This window comes from Columba livia, chromosome 2, assembly GCF_036013475.1.
Source record: "Columba livia isolate bColLiv1 breed racing homer chromosome 2, bColLiv1.pat.W.v2, whole genome shotgun sequence".
Taxonomy (NCBI): domain Eukaryota; kingdom Metazoa; phylum Chordata; class Aves; order Columbiformes; family Columbidae; genus Columba; species Columba livia.
This window is the reverse complement of record NC_088603.1, coordinates 131,894,383-131,913,856: the sequence shown is the minus strand read 5'-3', so window position 1 is coordinate 131,913,856 and position 19,474 is coordinate 131,894,383. Positions and strand designations below refer to the sequence as shown.

The 19,474-nt window shown below is 40.4% G+C and overlaps 1 protein-coding gene across 1 annotated transcript in view; it reads right to left on the bottom strand.

The window, feature by feature from the left end:
- Positions 1–4,633: 4,633 nt before the first annotated feature.
- Positions 4,634–19,474, bottom strand: part of STMN2 (stathmin 2) — a 41,624-nt gene continuing 26,783 nt past the window's right edge. Inside the window, exons 2-5 of the mRNA XM_005513661.4 lie at positions 18,530–18,625; positions 17,719–17,891; positions 8,740–8,931; positions 4,634–5,990 (exon numbers count right to left, since the gene is read on the bottom strand). Coding sequence (XP_005513718.1) covers positions 5,931–5,990; positions 8,740–8,931; positions 17,719–17,891; positions 18,530–18,625 — 521 coding nt within the window. The 3' untranslated portion in view covers positions 4,634–5,930. The remainder of the gene's footprint in view (positions 5,991–8,739; positions 8,932–17,718; positions 17,892–18,529; positions 18,626–19,474) is intronic.

Sequence of the window (19,474 nt, the reverse complement as noted above, 5' to 3'; positions counted from 1 at the left end):
CAGCTGCTGAGTCTGGTTGCTTCTGCTGAGAACATCACCCTTTCCTCGCCCAATCGGAATCCAGCTGAAAAGCAGTGGGGTTTTACTGCTCCCCTCCTGCACTCAGGAGGGCTGGTTCAGACTACCTGAAGGGTAGCTACCAGCTCTTACACTCCGGATAACCGAGCAGCTAATTTTAACCTGTTTATTTGTATGACTACCTTCTCCTTTAGCTTATACAGTGCCTGCTCAGTGCTGTATTCTTAAGGAAATCTAACTGAGGTAATTAATTTTGCCCAAACAAAAAGTACTATCTTTCATGGTTCACATAAAACCAAATCCATGTTTTAGGGTAAATATAGAAAATCAATCTCCACAATGCTCTAAAGCAGGATTTCAGGATAGAACACCGTTTGACAGAATTTTCTGAGTAAATCTTACTATGTAGTTGCCTGTTAAATAACCAGAGCTTGCCCTCTTCTGGACACAAGCAGTTGCACATGGGATTTTTTTGTGAGCTGTGAATCTGCAGAAATTATTATCTAAAAGACTCTTTGGCAAACGTGCATTTTAAGGTTTAGTGTTTTTTAAATGTATTTATTATACTGTACTTGTTTTCAAAGTTTGTTTAAAAGTCTATTGCAACTCTAACAGCTAAAAGAAATTTAAATTGAAGCTTGGCTGTTTCCTTACATCATACTCCTCTGGGCTGTATCAGTAGATAATGTCTTCCATGTCCTCCATCTTCAGGAGTTACCCAGGTGCTTCCTTTTCTGGGACACATTTGACCAAAGCCAACCTGTTACAGTAGGAATAAATTTTCCAGCAGCTATTTGCTGTTATCCGAAAGAAAGGGAAGCTGCTGGCATCACACTGTAAACTTGAAGAAGGAGAATGTTTCTCTAAGTAAATTATCAATTATATGCATTCCTACAGTCTTTGTGAACATTTGAATAGAAACAGGAACCTCCATTAATTTCCCCAGAGCAAGATCTCAGATGTTATCAGACCACCATCGTAACACCGAAGTTATGAATGGCTGAAGCACAAGAATTTTATTTGTATGCCATGGGGAGTCCACAGCAGACTCTTTTTTCTGCTGCTCATAGAGCTATAGGTTATATTTACATATGTACTGTAGGCTGGAATTTAGGCTTCTCTGTCTTGTGCCCTAGTTCCAAGTACTGGGGTGAGAGTGGGGAAAGAGTTCATTTTTTTCCAAGGATAACAGCTTCAAGGGTGACCATTCCCTCTCCTCTGCTGGGAGAGGAAACCTACTTTTCAAATGTGAGCATTGTTTCGTGGTTCATTTAGCCCCTGATCTACTGATGGTTTTTGATGCTAGGTTTTCTTGCAGCTCCCCAAATTTCTGACATTCCCTTTACCATCACCTCAGTCTTTCTTCTCAGCTGATCACTATATATTATCTGTTGCTGTCTAGACATGTTTGAAGTTTCAGTCATGCAGATATTCTCACAGTCCTGAGACTTTGTAATGGTGGTGTTGCAATGGTTGTAATTCTGGCTACTCCTTGTTTCACACAAAAATATCAGCCATTTTTGGTTTTACAGATACCTGTGATTGTTTCACTCACGTTACATTGGAGTTAAACCTGAAAATGTCTGGGCTCAGTCCTCAGAGTCACATCTACCTTATATAAAGACCTAGTGTAAGCTGTGCAGCAGACTAAATGAATATCCTTCTGAGGAAATCCTTGCAGCCCCTGGTGTATTTAGAGATGATCCCCATTATTAAGACTGACCACTACATGTCACTATTGCACCAGCATCGCTGTGGCACCAGCCCCGAGGAATGGGAAAGATGATCTAAAATTCTGCCATCACCTTCCTCACAATATCCCTTCTGCTGAGTGAGCGGCTGCCTCCTTCCACCACTGACAGATGCTCAGCATGGGACAGGTGCTGCAAGACGGCAGTGGGACCTGCCTCTTCCTGTGCCACCCTCTCGTCTCTCCACCAAAAACCTGAGGAGAGGGTTTCATTTGACATGATGGGATCTGACAACACCTGGATAAGAAACAAGGTGTTCATGCTGTTCTAAATGTGGATTCTAAACCATTTCCCTCTCCTGCTGAGGCGTGAGAGAGAAGTACTTCTCTTGGTATGGTTTAAGATGCTGTGAGTAAAGCTCTTTCCTACACGGATCACATCTGAAAGGACTGCTGAAAGGCAGACAGGTACACAGCTCTGTGAATGTGTGCATAGGATACTGCTGTACATCAGTGATGTGTTTGGGGATTCTGGAGTGGAGGAACAGACAGATGTTGCTATTTGGCTATAGAAGGGTTAGGATTTTGTTCCAGTCATTAAAAAACAAACCCAGCTCCACATGACAAGAAGTGTGATAACAAAGGGAAAAAATAAACATTGTTTTCATATTCTGGATCAGTGATGGGTTTAAACCCTACACGCAAGCCTTCTGACTTTGGAAATGTTTGGCTTGGTTTGAGCATAGATTTTGTGGCTTCAGTACGACCAGGTGAAGTGTGACAGGTGTAAATTGTTCCTGTTTGACTACTTGGGCGGTCTCTTCCTGGCAGCCTTGACATAACTGATGGGTTAACTGATAGCAAACCCACCCCTACCCACCTTCGGAGGGGCAGTACTGGGACCTGCGGAGGCCATCAGTGTCTTTCTCCATGTGCTGCACAGCTCCAGCCTGCTGCTGAGCCATCATATAGCTCATATATCACACAGTTACACAGCTCAGGGAGAGGAGGGAGCATCTGCATGGTGCAATGCTGGTGCTCCAGGCTCCCTCCTGTCCTGTGGGAGGTGTCAGGCAGCCTATGGAAAATGGTCTGCATTGCAGCTCCAGCTGCTCACAGCTCATGGCATGTAGTTGAACATCTATGGTTAAATAAATAAGCAATGTATTTTTTTTTTTTTTAATCTAAAAGTCCTGAGTGCTCTGCTTGCCATTGTATTAGAAGATAAACCAAGATATTTCAAGTAGCCAGAATGGTAATACTTTAAAAATTGATGTTTTGAATATTTTATTACTTTTCAAGGAGACGCTTAATCTGTAACTCCATACGAGAGATGCATGGCAGCAATACACTTTTGCTAGCGCAAGCAAGGAGGAGCTAGGAAGGTAGTACTAAAGCAAAATATAAGGAAATAATATAAGGAAACAGGAGTAATATAAGGGAACAGCCATGCTGCAACTCTGCAGGTATTTCTTTTTGTTATTATAGATTAAATATGCAGTGTATTTGCAAACAGGCTTTCAACATACAGTTATACCTTGACAAATGAACTCTAGACCCACAGCTGTTGAAAGATCCAAGTGAACAGAAGCAGAGCTTGGGCTCTGTCATGGGTCTGTGGCATTTCCGAGGCAATGCCCTGGTCTTTGCTGGGCTGAGCACGTGCCGGGGACCATCCCAAAGGGCACTGTGGATTTGGACACCCTTGTTTATTGGAGAAGAGAGTATAGCTCCACGGAGATGAGGCAGGCTGCCCTGCTAGACCTCAGCACCAGAGGTTTGTCCTTGGCCAGTTCTGCCATCAACCATAGCCAGCAGAACAGATCGGAAAAGAGCTGGAAACATGACCAGAGCTTGTTAAGTCAATGGACAGGGAAAACGAAGTGACTTGCCATTGGGAAACGAAACAAAAAACCAGGAATCCTCAAACCAAGATCTTGGACCTTAACTTGAAATACAAGCTTGACCGAATGCCTTTTTTTTTTTTTTTAGCTGGGGCTTAGAGCAGTATACAAACTTGGAAGGCTTGGCAACATTGAAGCTCATGACATCCAGATTCAAAGTCTGCTATTTGGTTTCTCTGTGAGGTTTACATCTGGTAATTTTGCCAGAAAGACAAGGAATGTATGCAAGAAAACCCAGCTGCCACAGCGAGTTGGAGGACTGCTCTCATTCTCATTGCACACAGAGCTAAGCTTGCAGCCTTGCGCCTGGATCAGCTTCTGCTGCTTTTTGATTGTGGGCCAAGGGTTCCAGGAACATAACTTGGCTCAGAAATAGAACAGGCTGCATGGGTTGGAAACTGACTGTTGCAGATCAGGAGCCTTTGACCCATCTCTCCAAAAGAGTAAGTAAATGATACCACTTTCATGACTATAAGTCAGAAAACTAATCCTAGAGGTAATTCTTGATCACCTGTCCAGTTCTACATGGGATCCAATCCTATTTTATATTTGCAGCTGAACAGCTTCCCTAGCAACTTTGTGTTTTCCAATAAATCCTGTAAATAAATCCCTTTTATCCTGAAAATCAGTGTGCTAACAGACAGAATCTTGCTGCAGCTATTTATATATGTACCCAGAGTTACATTATTGACTTTTCTTCTTGAAATTTGTTTTTTCTCCAATGTTGAGTCAGGATTATAGGGTGCATGTGCATCTGTGTGTAGTTAGTTCTCTTTTTTACTAAACTCAGTGCTAGAGGTCACATTTATAGGCTCGGTTTATATGGTGATGTTTAAAAACAAGCAGCCTAAGCACTGGAAAACACACAGCAGGTGTTAGTCCTGTATAAGCAGAGAAATAGGCTTGGTTTATTAATAGGTCTTCTTTAAGTCTCATTTCCATGCTTTTATGACTACACTAGGTGTTCACCTCACATGGGCACATGTCAGAGAAGTAATGGAGCGAGAGAAGAGACCAGCCCTTTTTCAGTTCACAGAACCCCAATTCTTTATTAATCACAGCTTGCTCACAATGACATACAGGAAAATAGCACTAATGAAGAGTAGAATATGCAGGCAGCAACCTCCAGGGGGGCAGGGACAACTTCAAAACTGCAGCTATTTTGGAGATGATGTGTTAGGTTTGGTGATACTGTACTTGGCACAAGCACCCTGTCTAGTCATTCCTCCTGCTTCAGCCCTCTTAGTCCTAGATGTCTGTCACTAGGTAGGGTTGGCTAACACTGAAGAGTAAAGATCATGATGAATGGAAGTCAGCAGTGTCAAAAAAATAAAGTAACAACTGGCTCATGGGTTCCAGGTGAAATATTTGGTAGCCTGTTGTACTATTACACATATGATGTTGTAGCATCAGATAAGTATCATAGATCATGGCACCTACAGATAAAGCCACTTGATGCTATCTATTAGTTGGCTCCATCAATAAATTTTCAAGTGGTGAATTAAGCTCACTTTACAATTAGCATTTTTATGGCTGTTTGGCATCATCCAGAATTTGTCATAGCTTGATGGTTACAATGTACCTCTTAAATTTGCCTCAAACTGATCCCACTTGCTTTCATGCTGTTGCACAGCAGCATTTGTTGCCTCTCACCTCTAAAAGCAGAAGCAACAAATACTGCACGTGGCGATTTAACCTCAATTATACAGCACACTACAGAGTCCTGCAGTGTAATTTGCATTTGAAGAAACTACATTTTAAGAGCCTTTTGTCTTGGACAGCTGAACGTGAAGTCATGATACCTGTGATCTGGTCACTGTTTCCACAAAGCTTATCGATGGCAAAGCAGTCTAGGTTATTAGGCAATGACTGGTCTCTAGCACCATAGAACTACTACTGACCTCGTGGTGGGTTGGAATGAAAGTCGCAGGGAATGGAATTAGACGTGAGGTGCTTCAAATGAACAGACCCAGCAAGTTCAACCAAGTGGAAATAGACAACATCAGAAGCCTGTTACAGGACATGTAAGATTATGAAATAACTTGCATAATGCAATACTTGTATTTTTTAACAAAAATGTAAGTATTTACAAAATAAGATCCAAGTTTTTTAAACATCAAGCAAATCATTCTGCAAAGAGACCGCATTGTTTTTGTTTTTATTTTTGTTTCTTTTTTAAAGTTTTTTATTGAGTTCTTGATTTTTTTTTTTTTAAACCATGTCATACATTTCCCATACTGATATCGCATGATCCATAATAATATAGGCAGGGGGAGTTTACTAATGGTGGGGATGGGTCACATCCACCATTGCTGTTTTCAGCCAGACAGTTCCACCTGGAGCTCCTTGTTTCTACGGACCTCTGCAGCATGCCTCTCCTGGAAAACATCAAGAAGGGAAAAATCAAACCTCTTTCTCATTCGGCCTGCCCAGAGAGGTTGACAACCCATTTAGGTTGTGCATTTCATGCTTGTGTAAAAATTGTTTCACAGCACAACCATCTTTAAATGATGCAGCTCAGGGGAGTTGTCATCCACCAGACCAGCTCTGGAGCTCTGTCTTTTATCTGATGCTGCCTTATAATCCTCACCACCTCACAGAGTTTCATTTTAAAGGCCCACATAGGGAAGTGCTGCTCGCAGCATAAAATGTGCCATGTGCTCACATTTGTCCTTTGAATTCCTAGATGTTAAACTAAATATAGGGAAGGATGAGTGGGCTTGAATTAATTGCTTGCACACTGTATGCAGAACAAGTGTTATCTGTAGCATTTGGGAACCATAAATAAAGGTCCAAGAATTTAGTTCCACCAAGATGGGTAAATCAGAACATCTCAAATATCGCCTTAGACCAGATGATAAAGCTAGCTCTCCTCTCCACTCTTTCTCAGGCTATGATGGAGAAGGGATGTGGTTACCAAAAGTCAATGCTAGATCCTTTTGTCCACTTTCAGTCATGTTGTCTTCCCTTTTACAAAAGCAGTCATAATTAATTTAGACTTTTTTTGAGCCATTGTGTACTCAGATACTTCTGTGGAAATGGGCCTGTAGTCAGGAAAAACAGCTGTCAAATGGATTTAGGAATGTTCTACTTGAGGTGTTTATAAAACTATTATTTTGGCAACTACTGGGTTTATGTCTCTCTCTTTTCCACTGTCGAACTATCAGACTTTTACCTCTTGTGTCTGACCACTGCGAAAAAAAAACCCCAAACAATCAAATGATAAGCACAAGGTGACTACAGGAGCCAACTTCCACCCCTAGCTGAATACAGTTTAAGGCACTTCCTAGCCATTTCCATGCATTAGAGGGTCTTTTATGGTTGAAATTTCACTGAAGTCAACAGTCATCTTTTTATTGACTGAGTTGGACAACGGATCACAGTCAATTGCATCAACTGACTCTGTAAATCACAGTTTCTTGTAAGATCCATAACTCTGAATGTTAGATTTTATATGGGACTTGTTCCTTGTCCCTGTTAACTGCAGTATACAGAAGTTATCTTTGTAGGAACTTCTAGACAACAAAACCTCAGTGCATCCACAGTTCTGAGTAACTTTTGAAGATCTGGACCCAAATATCTCACTTCTTCTTTTCCTGCATATTCAAGGTTCACTTTTGTGTTGGCAAAACTGTACAGTTATGCAATTTTTAATCACTGGTCTGTACAAATCTTCGCAAATTTTCTTGTCTTTGTTCACAAGCCTTCTTTGGATTTCATGCACAGATGCCATCACACTGCTGTGGAAACAGGGCTTAACAGTCTGTTAACATTAACCTAGGACAGAGAGATGCTTCAGCTGTCCTTCTCATTTCCTTTGGGGCCTCAAGGATGGCTAATCGTCTTTTCCATTTATTTTCATAAGCTTTGGGATATGTGCCTGTAAACTAATCTAATGTAAAAACGTCAAGTAATGTGGGTACAGTTCTTAAGCTAAAGAATTATCCTGTTTGTGTAGTCACTTGTAACATCATCCTTTGGTTTTCTGTTGCTCCTTTCCTGCCTTAGACTTTTGTCTCCAACAAAGGAACAAAGGTGCTTATGGAGAAGATCTCATTGGAAACCACTGAGAGCTGTTTTCTTTCTCTTAGTCAGTTTACTAACATATTAGAAAGTTCATCATTGAGAGAAACAAGTGATCACTCATGCAGAACTAATCATTTTTTTCTTAACACTTCTAAATCTTTATCCACATGTCCCTCATTTGATTCAACATGGGGCTGTTTGTGATTTACCCATTTTCTCTGACTGAACCAAAGATCTCCAGAAGAAAATTTACTTTCTTTTAGTTGCAAGACTTATGGAAGAACACGTCCCTTTTGATGTATAGGAGAGATTTTTTTCCTATTTTTTTTGTCTTTTTCCTCTGAAAAAACAAGAACTACAGACACAGGACACCTATTTGATTTGATCAATGACTTCTCTTAAAAGTAAAAACCAAAACACATGACATTTCATTTGTTCACAGCACTTCTTGAAAGACTGAAAATCAACCTTTCTCTGGAGACAGTCCAGTCAAGGGCCATGAAGACTAAGGAACTGTAGCATCTCTCAGTCTCTCCTGTGAGGAAAGAATGAGAGAGCTGGAACTGTTCAACCTGGTGAAGACTCAGGGGGGACTTTATATAAATACCAGAAGGAGGGTACAAAGAGGACAGAGCCAGACTCTTTCCAGTGGTGCCTAGTCACAGGACCAGAGGCAATGGGCACACACTGAAACACAAGAGGTTCCTTTTGAACATCAGGAAACACTTTTTCAATGTGAGGGTGACTGAGCACTGGCACAGATTGCCCAAGGATGTTGTAGAATCTCCATCTCTGGACATATTAAAAAAACCATCTGGACATGGTCTTAGACAGCCTTCTCTGGGTGTCCCTGCTTGAGCAGGGGGGTTGGACCAGATGACCTCCAGAATCTTCTTGCAACCTCAACCACTCTGTGATTGTGTGATTATAGATATGCAGTCTTTCATCAAAAGCAAGAAGTAGTTCAGACAGACATCAGGGGCTTTGACTTAAAAATTACTCAAGTGTAACAACTGAGATAGGAGCTACCCACAACATCTTTTCAAAATATTGATTAAATTTTCCTCTCTACTCTAGGGTGAGGAGTCATGGTGTGGTTACCTTTTCTTGGAGACGTTCAATAAGAGCAGCTAAATTAGCTTCACGGTTTTCTTTGATCTGTTCCATTTTCAGTATCAGCTTTTCCTCTGCCATTTTGCTGAAATTATTGTTCTCCTCCAAAGCCTTCTGAAGCACTTCTCGCTCATGTTCTCTCTTCTCTGCCAGATGTTTCAGCACCTGGGCCTCCTGGGACTGGAAACAGAAACAAGTGTGGCTCAAGTGAAATTTGTGGAGAAAAAACCCCAAATATATGGCAACAGTTCCCTGAGTAAATTTTCTTGCTTTGTTGTTACATGCACTGTTTGGAAAGATCATGTCTGTGTATAAATGAGATCAAGCTTCAAAACCAGGGGCTTAGAGGCACTGGCAAAATGTGAGGGATGTGCCGGAGGCAGCAGCAGAGCAGTGTCTGCAGCAGTTCTGTTCACAAGCAATGCTGTCGTGTTCCTGTCCTGGGCTGTCTGGGTTACTGCAGTGGTTGCTCAACCTCCGACGGCTGCAGTCTTTCAGCTATGAGCATTTTATCAGTACAGATATGGGATTAGGGGCTAAAGGTATGTACAGTGTTGAAAAGGAGGTTGCCAACACAGAAGAGGTGTCGCCTAGGTTGGACTGTCCTTCAATGTGCCTGAATAGTTAATAAGAAGTTTGAAGTTTATTGCTGTGGAAAACAGACAGAATCAATTCAGACATTTTTTTTCCCCATGATATTTATATCTGGATTCATCTCACTGACTAGGAAAGGAAAAAAGTTTTTGTTTTTTTTTTCTACAGAAAATAACGAAAAAGCTATTTTTAGTTAAAAATGGAAATTTTGCAAGGAAAATGAAAACTGCAGGTAGGAATGAAACAGATGCAGCCTATGCTCAGTACTGTGTTGTTCTTCTTTGTAAACTCATTGCTCAGAAACATAAGCTCAGTTATTTATTTTAAATCAAATTACTAATATGAAACCACTGTTCCTAGGAGAGAAGCCAAAGAGCTTGCAGTATTGGGCTCATCCTCCAGGCAAGTCTAGTTGAAAAGAAAATATGTTTCAGAGGGGTTATTTGGAAATGATAAACAACATTGTATGCTTTTGGATAAAATAAATTAGAGGGAGCACAAGAAGCAAACAGAAATCAGGGAGTGAAATATGGCTCTGGGAAGCTAAGTGTGTATTTCAGTGCAGATCACAATGCACTGTTGCCACTGTTATCCATAAAAATGAATTAGTTTAAGGCTTAAATTAAGGGCTTTAACCAATAATTACAATTAGTGATAATGAATCCTATTAAATTCTGTTCTGTGGCTTTAAATGCAGTGAAAAAAGGCTGCAGTTCTTTTAAATGAGCGCGATACAACTAGAAGGAGAAAAGTATATTAATGAAGGTAAGATACACACAAAGCCAAATGCACTGATGAGGCAAATTAAGCAGATTCTAGAGAAGGCTGCAAAAGCAAGGCAGAACATCTTGCAGCAAGACACTGGTGTAAAACATATCTGCTTCTGCAAGGCTGTAATGGCTTGCCTGAGATCAGAGGCAAAAGCTACTTTCATCCATCTCGGCCACTTAATGCATTTTCTTTTACCTCTGATCTGGTTTCAGATAAGGGCTCATTTCTCAAACTGTGCTCCCTGGAGCACTTGCTGATGGAAATGGTCTGCTGAAATGGTTGGTACCTTATAAAGGCTCCTCCTTGTTCTTGCCTCCCTTACAGCATACGCTGAATAGATAGTAGTAGAGCAAGCATTTTTCAGATCTTTGACTCAGAGAAAATTACTGTTGGGCAGGCAAAAAGAGGTTGCAGATGGGAACAAAAAGTCCCCAAACAGGTGCAGCCAAGAGCAGCAGGAGCTTCACTGGTGGAGAATGAAAGGAGAACAAGCCAAAGGGAAAAAAATGCTAGGCAAAGAAGGAAATTTGTAAACTAATTGAAAAATCATAAAATCCCCAGAAGTTTAACAAAAACATCAATAATTTTCATGAGATACTAATTGTAATGTCCTTTCCCGTGACTCATCTAAGAAGTGACTTGCTAATTTGAAAGGCTAACATTTCATGGTGTTTAAATATGTATCTATAACGTGTTACAGAATCAAGCATTTTCAGATTGGGTAAACAGACATATCCAAGGCCCATGGAGATGCTATAATAAAAAGTAAGATCTGGACGGTACCTATAAGCAGCGTTTTTGAAAAGAACATTGGCCTTCAATGGCAGGTAGTAAACTGCCTTTGAGACTTGGGGGCAGTTGCCCATTTTTCAGGATTTGTTTTCTTCCATTCAAACCCCTTGCCTTCTGGAACTACTTCCTCTTATCATAAATCCAGGAGAATAGCGAAAAATTTGAGTTCCATATCAAAGTACATGTAGTTCTGGAGGCTACACTAGCAGACAACACATTTGAAAGTAATTTGTCCACTTATGCACGATAATGAAGAAAATCCTTATACTCTAATTCAGTGTTTACTGGATGCATATTGTGTTGGCACCAGTAAGAGTCTGAATGAAAGCTAAACCAGGCCTCAGGAACTGACTGCAGACTCTTAAGGCAGTTTGTGTTCATTATATGCCTTAAAAGTAATTCCTTTTCCTCACTCAACATGTTCGAGGTACCCAGGACTGGTTCAAAATAAAAAGGACCCTCCACCCTGGCACAGAACATCCATGGGGTATCGTCTCATTTAGACTGACATCCCTCTTCTAATGCTGTTAAATCCCAGCTGTGAGTCTGCCCATTTCCCTGGTGTTCAGCCCATTTTTGAAATCTCCTGATGACGATTTTGGAAGGCAGTTGGTATGTTTATGTACTGGATTGTCAAATGAGTTTCTGTTTCCAACACATTTGGCAAAAGAACTTGGCCACCCTGTCTGTTCAAAGTCTAATACCTAGCAGGGCTGGGATTAATTGACTCCTTTTGTTGTTTGTGTTGGTCCTGATACAGGATTCCAACATACGCAGAAAGTTTTTATTCCAAGTTTATTTTCAACATTGTATTGTTTGAAGCACTGGAAAGGAAATTTACAAATCCTTGATAGTCCACATACTAACACACTCGTAAAGCAAACAGAAATCAGGGAGTGAAATATGGCTCTGGGAAGCTAAGTGTGTATTTCAGTGCAGATCACAATGCACTGTTGCCACTGTTATCCATAAAAATGAATTAGTTTAAGGCTTAAATTAAGGGCTTTAACCAATAATTACAATTAGTGATAATGAATCCTATTAAATTCTGTTCTGTGGCTTTAAATGCAGTGAAAAAAGGCTGCAGTTCTTTTAAATGAGCGCGATACAACTAGAAGGAGAAAAGTATATTAATGAAGGTAAGATACACACAAAGCCAAATGCACTGATGAGGCAAATTAAGCAGATTCTAGAGAAGGCTGCAAAAGCAAGGCAGAACATCTTGCAGCAAGACACTGGCTTACAGTAAGTGCTTCTTGTACTGTTATTCTGAGAAGATGAGTAAAAAAAGACTGGAAATTGGAAGATTAATAAATTAATATAGAAATGAACATAATAATAATACTAAATAAAATAAATTAGCATAGATTAATAAATTAATAAATAAGATTAATAAGGAGAGAAAAGTATTAAATGGTGGAGAAAGGAAAAAGCAATACTCAAGGGGGAATATCAAGAAGACTTCTTAAATAGAACAAGGCATAATCAATGCAGCTACAGCTGCAGTGTCTAGTGCTAGATGTGGAGGAGTAAAAATGTTGCAAAACATTCCTGGTACAGATACCTTTGCTCCTAGAAATGTATTGCTGTGCTAAAAAGATGGCTAATGCAGGCAAACTCCTATGGTATTCATGTTATATTTCTAAAGGATCATGTGCACCCTCAGATTTCAGAGATGAGCGCTTCAAAAGGAAATCTACATCTCAGCTGGACAGAGAGAGATGAAGAAAACTAAACACTGAATGAGCAAAATTATTTATGGAAACTGGCTTTGGAGATACATATATATTTTTAATTGCTACTCACAGGAAGAAAATTCTACTTCTCTGAGTAATGGGTGCTTTATTTCCTCACATTTATCTATTTTTCTTTGACATGTACATCCAAATATTGAAGTCATTTATGCAAAGATAAAATTAAAGACTTACTTTTAAGCAAGAAATGAGGTCAGACAATTGCTTTTAACCTGGGAACTTCAGCTTGAATGCATTTACCTTAGTTACTAGGATGGATGAGGCACACTACCAGTCATGAGAGCTCCACTTTTGTAACACACTCATTCACTGATTGGATTTTTTTAAACTAAATTGTTCAGCAGAAGGTGCATTAACCTTGGTATTCTTCAGTGTATTGTGGTATTTAAGAGATATTATACTATTAATGGAGCATAACATGAAGATAGGATTAAAGGCCGCTACTGCAATGTAAATGCCAAGGTGAAACCTAGGTGTTAATCAGAATGAAATGGTGAGTTGAAGTAGTAATTTCATAGTGAAGTAGTGACATTTTCAGGGGAAGGAACTGAGGCTGGGATTTTTCCACATGGGTTTTTTCCACAAGGGAATGGACTCAAGTTAGACCTCACTCATGGCACTGGCTTCTTCAAATCTCTGGTTACATCCTATTCCTTCACTTGCAATACTGTTATTTGTATTACATTAGCACCTGTTCAGGCTCTTATGAGGACTCACTATATATATATACACATTCCCTGTGTGCAAATACAGAGGGAGAAACAATTCCTCTTCCAAAGCTATGCCAGCCTAAAGAGACAGAAAAAGGAGGAGGATGTTCCTGCTCTGTGGGGTCACAGAGCAGAGGAGTGAAATGGCCATGTGTCAGGAGAGCCAGAGACACCTGAGCTGGACTGCAGGTGAAATTTTGCTTCCACTGAAATCAGATTGTGTAAAATTTTACTTAAATTTGGGTGAGAATTTTTTTTTTGTCCTGTCTGCCAATGGAGCTTTGGGTCAGGCCTACTAAGAACATCAAGAAGTGTAAAAAAACCACCACAAAGCAGGGCCCATCCACCATGTGAAAAAAAAACCCTCTCACTTTCTCTTCCTCAACTGGCAGAAAATTCCTTTTCTCAGGGTTGTGACCCATGGGGGTGAACAAGGCATGTTGGAGGGATGCAAAAGGTACCACCTGAGCCCTCTACTTGATGCTCCTCTACCTGCTCATGAGCCATTTCTTGATCTGTTGCAGTTTGAGACCTGGCATTTTGAAGTTAATAACGATCAATTCCAGTCTGTGTTACAATTGTTCATTAGCAGCAAAGCCCATGGTAAATTGCAGGGAGACACTTCGCCAGCACTGGGATGTATGCTGCCTCTGCTCATGACTCCATGTGCTCTGAGACAGACATTTGTGCGTAACTCCAAACCCTCTCCTAGTTGGTAAAAAACATCTTCCTGTTGGCACATATCCTACAAGCTTATGCTTTCTGGATGAGGAGCCGCGGAGTGGCTTGTGGGTTTGGCTATCTTTCGTAAACATTAGGAGTGAAGTACCATGCACGGAAATAAACATTGGGCAGAAACACACAGTTCCAATGCTGATTCCATGCGTAACACTGGGACCTCTACATGGAAAAGCATTTAATGCTCTATTCCCTCTTCGCACAAGCAACAGCTGAGGGCCAGCAGTAACAGGGAGATGAAGAGATGGGCAAGACAGGAGGCAAATGTCCCAGACAGTGCCTGTCCTCCCTCCTTACCTGCTCACTTACAAATTACAGGAAACCAAGGAGAGGAATAGGAATGAGCTGGAAGAACAAAGAAAGCTTCACTTCTGCTAGGGAAGGTGCTGATCCCCAATCTGCCTCTCCTCTGGCCCAGAGCAGCAGTTTTGTATGCCCTGCGCAATTTCCAGGAAGGAGCATTTGTCCCCCAGCTTCACCACCTTCCCCACCTTGGCGAAGCCTTTTCCCCCAACAGCCTACTGTAGCATGCGGTAAAGCATGGGTGGCCTTTTCAATGCCAGAGGAGACATGGATCAAAAGTATCAAGAAATGGCTCTGGGCAGGATGTGGGGCTGGCTCAAAGGGGCAACGAGTTGCGTGCTGAAGCCCAAGGCAGAGTGCAGCCTTGCCCATGCTGGTATTAAAATCTCTTGTAGCTATAAGTCTATATCCAACAGCATGGAAATTAAAAAATACAACTGCTGTCCTGTATCCTTTGTGGCACTAAGCACTACAGATGAGCCTGATTCAATTTCATCCCAACATAAAGCCATTAAGAGGATTTAATTACATACGATTTGTCTCCCATAATCCGAAGTCTAGTAGAAATGTGTGTTCCTTTTAGTGTTTAATTTTTATGCTAGGAAGTTGAATGTGGGCAATAAAGATACATAATTTGACATACGGCTCTTGAAGTTTGTACCTCAAGAATAATAACAGCTGAACATTTGAGACCAATGAATAAAAATTGACAAATGTTGAAGGTTCTGTAAGAAATAAACTTCTGCTGCTTACAATGTCACTGTGCTCTAATTACTTAAGTGGAAAGGATGAAAAGATCTTTCTGATTATTCACCAAGGTGGGAAAATATAGCACACATATGCCATAAAATAATGGGATAATAACTACATGCTGTAAAGACGGTTCTATAAAGGGAAAGGACAGATCAGTAACTAGCCCAAATGGGTCTCACTATGTGGTGAAAAAATTAAAAATGCCTCGGGTGAAACTCTCAGTTTGGTCTGAGAGCATGAGGTCATGACTGCCAAGTGAGGTAGAGAAAAAGGGGGAGAAAAGGACAGAGGCCTGTAAAAGCTTACAAGGAAATAAAAAGGAATGATAAACAGCAAACAACGTAAACAGGAGGCCGCCGAAGTGCATGTGTAGCTGTAGATGTCCTCATGAGTCTGAAATTTATTCATGAACACTGCCTAATTAACAGAGCAGAACACAATTCTAAACAGTGTGAAATCAATTAATACTTTTTTCTGAAAAGGCAATTCTCATCCATTAGTTACACTTGATTTTAATTAGAACTGTGCTTGAAGGACATGATCTAGAATGGTCATGTCTGACAGCTGTCGTACATAGATTGAAAAGTATGATAACAACTGCAATGCTGGATGTCAGAAAAAGTCAGCCTGTTTTGTCTAGCAGCAGAAAGTGGAAGATGCTTAAAGAAAGTGAAGATGAAGTTGGGCAAATCTGCCTGGTCCTTTCCTTAAAAGAGATATATATATAGCTTCCTAGCTTTCAGCAGGCACCAAGATCCCTATTTTATGAGCCAGAGGTTGCATTCACATAATCATCTTCTACAAGGTAGTGCTCTAACAAGTTTGTTATTATCTTTTTGAAATAAATAATATTTTAATAATCTCTAAATAGTCTGTTCTCACAAACATATCTTGATTAAACAATACATGAAAAGGTGATTCCCTCTCTCTGTTTTGAAGTTGCTGTCTGATGATTTCATTGAGTGTTTCTTCCCCTTTGGATTGCAGGAAACAGAATATAATTGTTCCTATTCATCTTCTCATTACCATTCATGACTTTGTAGACTTCTATCTTATCTTCCGTCTGTTGTTTCTTTCCAAGCTGAAAAGCAGACTATTTATCTTCTTATGGAAGATGTTCTATCCCTCTGATCGCTTTTTTACTCTTCTCTGCCCTATACCCTTTTTCAGGCTCAAACTGAAGGCAATAGTTGAGATGCGGGGGCACCAGGGATTTTAACAGTGAGGTAATGAAGTTTTGTGCTCTGTTCTTCATTCCTTTCCCAGCAATTTCTGCTGCAATGCTAATGTGGAGGATCTTGCCCATTAAAATAACTCAGTTATATGTTCAATCAAAATGAATAGAGTACCTAGGGGAAGAAATGGCAGGTGTCTGTATTTCTATCACTGATTATCAGTTTATTGCATAATGAGTTTTTCTTTAGGAAGAAATGAACAGTAATGAAATCAATGAAATGAAATCTCTGGGACACTCAATTTACATTTCTCACTAAGTATATGCATAATATCACACTTCTTAACTGCTGCCATTTCATTCTGAGCCCATATCTTTACTTGAGTATTTGTACTTGGTACAGAGGCATTTCACAGATGCAGCTTTTGGGGCATATTGTCATTTGTCTGTGTGAAAGCTCACACTTCTGGTCAGATGCTAGTGCAAATGCATATTCCTTTCACATACATTAACTTCCTTTTACTGAAATTAATACTTTGAAATAAGTACTTCTTTGAAAGCTCTGACTTAGAGTAAATAAAGACCTCTGCAACACATTGGTCATGGTGAAATAGTTAATGTGAACTTCCTGCTGCATGTGCCCTGCGTTTGTGCTAGCCTTTGTGAAGAGGGTGTTACAACCCTTCCAAGCTCTATGTGACAAACTTAATGATTACAAAACAGGGTCAAAAATGAAGGAAAAGCTTACTCTGTATATAACCCTCAAAACCAACTTCCAGCATTATTCATCCTGTCTGCTAGAACTGTCTCTCTTAGTAGCTGTGCTATGCTGGTGTCTTCACTCAAGTGTGTGGTGAATGATGCAGAAAGCACTTCATTTAGGGCTGGCATGCCTCCATACTGAATAAATAAGACATTTTAGCTGCCTCAGGCAGACTTTGTGAGCGATTTCCATTGGCACTAGCAGGAGTCAAGATCTGTTAGCCCATGCAGTAGTTGTTTGAATAGCACATCCATCTCATAAACTCAGACATCAGAAGAATTGCACTGATTTTCAGCCACTTTTATAGGTGCTCTGAATACACCCCTTATGCTCACACAGTAAGAATGCATATTTGAACCCAATTGAGCCTCCTGTCCAAAGCCAGCTGTATTTTCTGACACATACTTTCCAAGGATTGAAACCAGTCAGGTTTGCTTGTGAGCTGCTGAAAGAATATAAACTCATTTTTTCATTTAAACTTGCTAATAACTTCTATCCATGCAGGCCGCTGTGAGTCAGTGATGGCAATGGGAAACATACAAATGGGCAGGAAACCTGTCTGTTTTACTGTACAGCATCAGGTGTAATTACTAGCATTTTTTTAAGGAAAGATACCTTTCTCCTCTCCTCTGCAGCCTCCAGCTTCTTCTGGATCTCCTCAAGAGAGAGTTCTTTCTTCTTTGGAGAAGCTAAAGTTCGTGGTGCTTCTGAGATCGGAGATGGTGGCTTTAGGATCAGTTCAAAGGCCTGGCCAGAGGCACGTTTGTTGATTTGTTTCACTTCCATGTCTGCACAATAAAGTGAGAAATGGTAAGCCCTTCAATACCTCAGTGGTATTGAGGGGAGAAGCAGCACAGATGTTAGTTTAGGATCAGAAGCACAGAAAAAAGATTTAGCACCTTTGCCTTGGGCATTTTAAATGCAATGGCAGATTATGTGCTGAAAGCTGTTCTCAGGAGAAGTACATTCCATTGTATCTGTAATAGCTTAATTATACCTTAATCCCATAAAGATAAAAATTATAAAGTGGTTTTGGAAGCTTATTTGGGTTCTGTGCCATTTCACACCCCCTGTGGGCAGTGCCCAAACTGATTAATTTTTTAAGCCTGCTTTCATCTTTTCTTGGTTTCCTTGGGAATTATGTCAGTTGTGAAGAGCTGTAATTCTCAAGTGAGTAGTAGGAAAAGTACAGCTCAGTATGAGAGCACTAGCTTTAAAAGTTTAGCTAGTTGGTATTAGGAACAATATCCAGCATCATGGGTAACACACAATCAGTAGAAAGCAACAGCCAAAACCAGCAAATGAATTGTTAAATCAGCAAAATATCCACTGATTAACACTATGGACTGGGACCGTGAACTGAGTCATTTCCCAGCACTAGCGCATTATCTGACCTGCAGGATGATCTCCAACAGAAGTCACTCACCATCATATTTGTAGATGTTCATGTTGCGAGGTTCAGGATAAAAACAGGAGCAGATCAGAGAGAGCATGGACAGCTCCTTCATCTTTTCCTTGTAAGCTGAAAAGAGAGATCTTGTTAGCATGCTTCACTTCCCCAGCTCCTCCTCACTGCATCTCTAGCTGAGGTGACTGGCTGGGAACCAGCAAATCTGCTCTATCATCCACCTGGCAGATTTCTCCAGAATATTTACTTTTGACTATTTCTTCCGAACACTGATCTTTTATCAAATCACACATGAGTGTTCAGTACTGCAGGGACTGCTTCCGATCTCCTACATGACCTCAGTCTTGGGTTTAACACAGACAGTCCCCTGTCATTTATACAAAGTAAATCTGGCTACCAGGAAATGTATTTAGCACTGGAAGACTGCCATGAGTCCACTCACTCCTGGCAGGTGGAGAGAAATGAAGCTCTTACAAATTCTCTGACGTACCCAAATGCAATTGAGAACATCTCTGAAATGCTGCCTGTGTGTTGCCATAGGCAGATGCTAAAGACATTATCTGTTACAAATGAAAATGTCATCCAGACAAATAAAAATAAAACCAGAAATGAGGATACATTTATCAAATCCTTTGCATGATGTCATTAATATGTGTACGTACTTGAAACAAAGCTTTTCCTTCCTCACTTACTTGCTTCCATACTCAGATCTAGTGTATAACAGCTGATGCAATAAATATCCTTGTAATTTACCTTTATGTTGTTACTTTTACTGACTTTGTAATGCCTGTAGTAATGCCTCCTCATGGACTGAGGAGGGCTTAGTCTAGAAATAGTGATAGCAATACCCAACCATTATACAATGTTCTGCATTCACCCTTTTTAATTGCCATCATCCCAGCTTTTAAGTAGGAAAATTTGTCTCGTGTCTCATCAACTGGTAAGTCAATGAGAAAGCCCAGA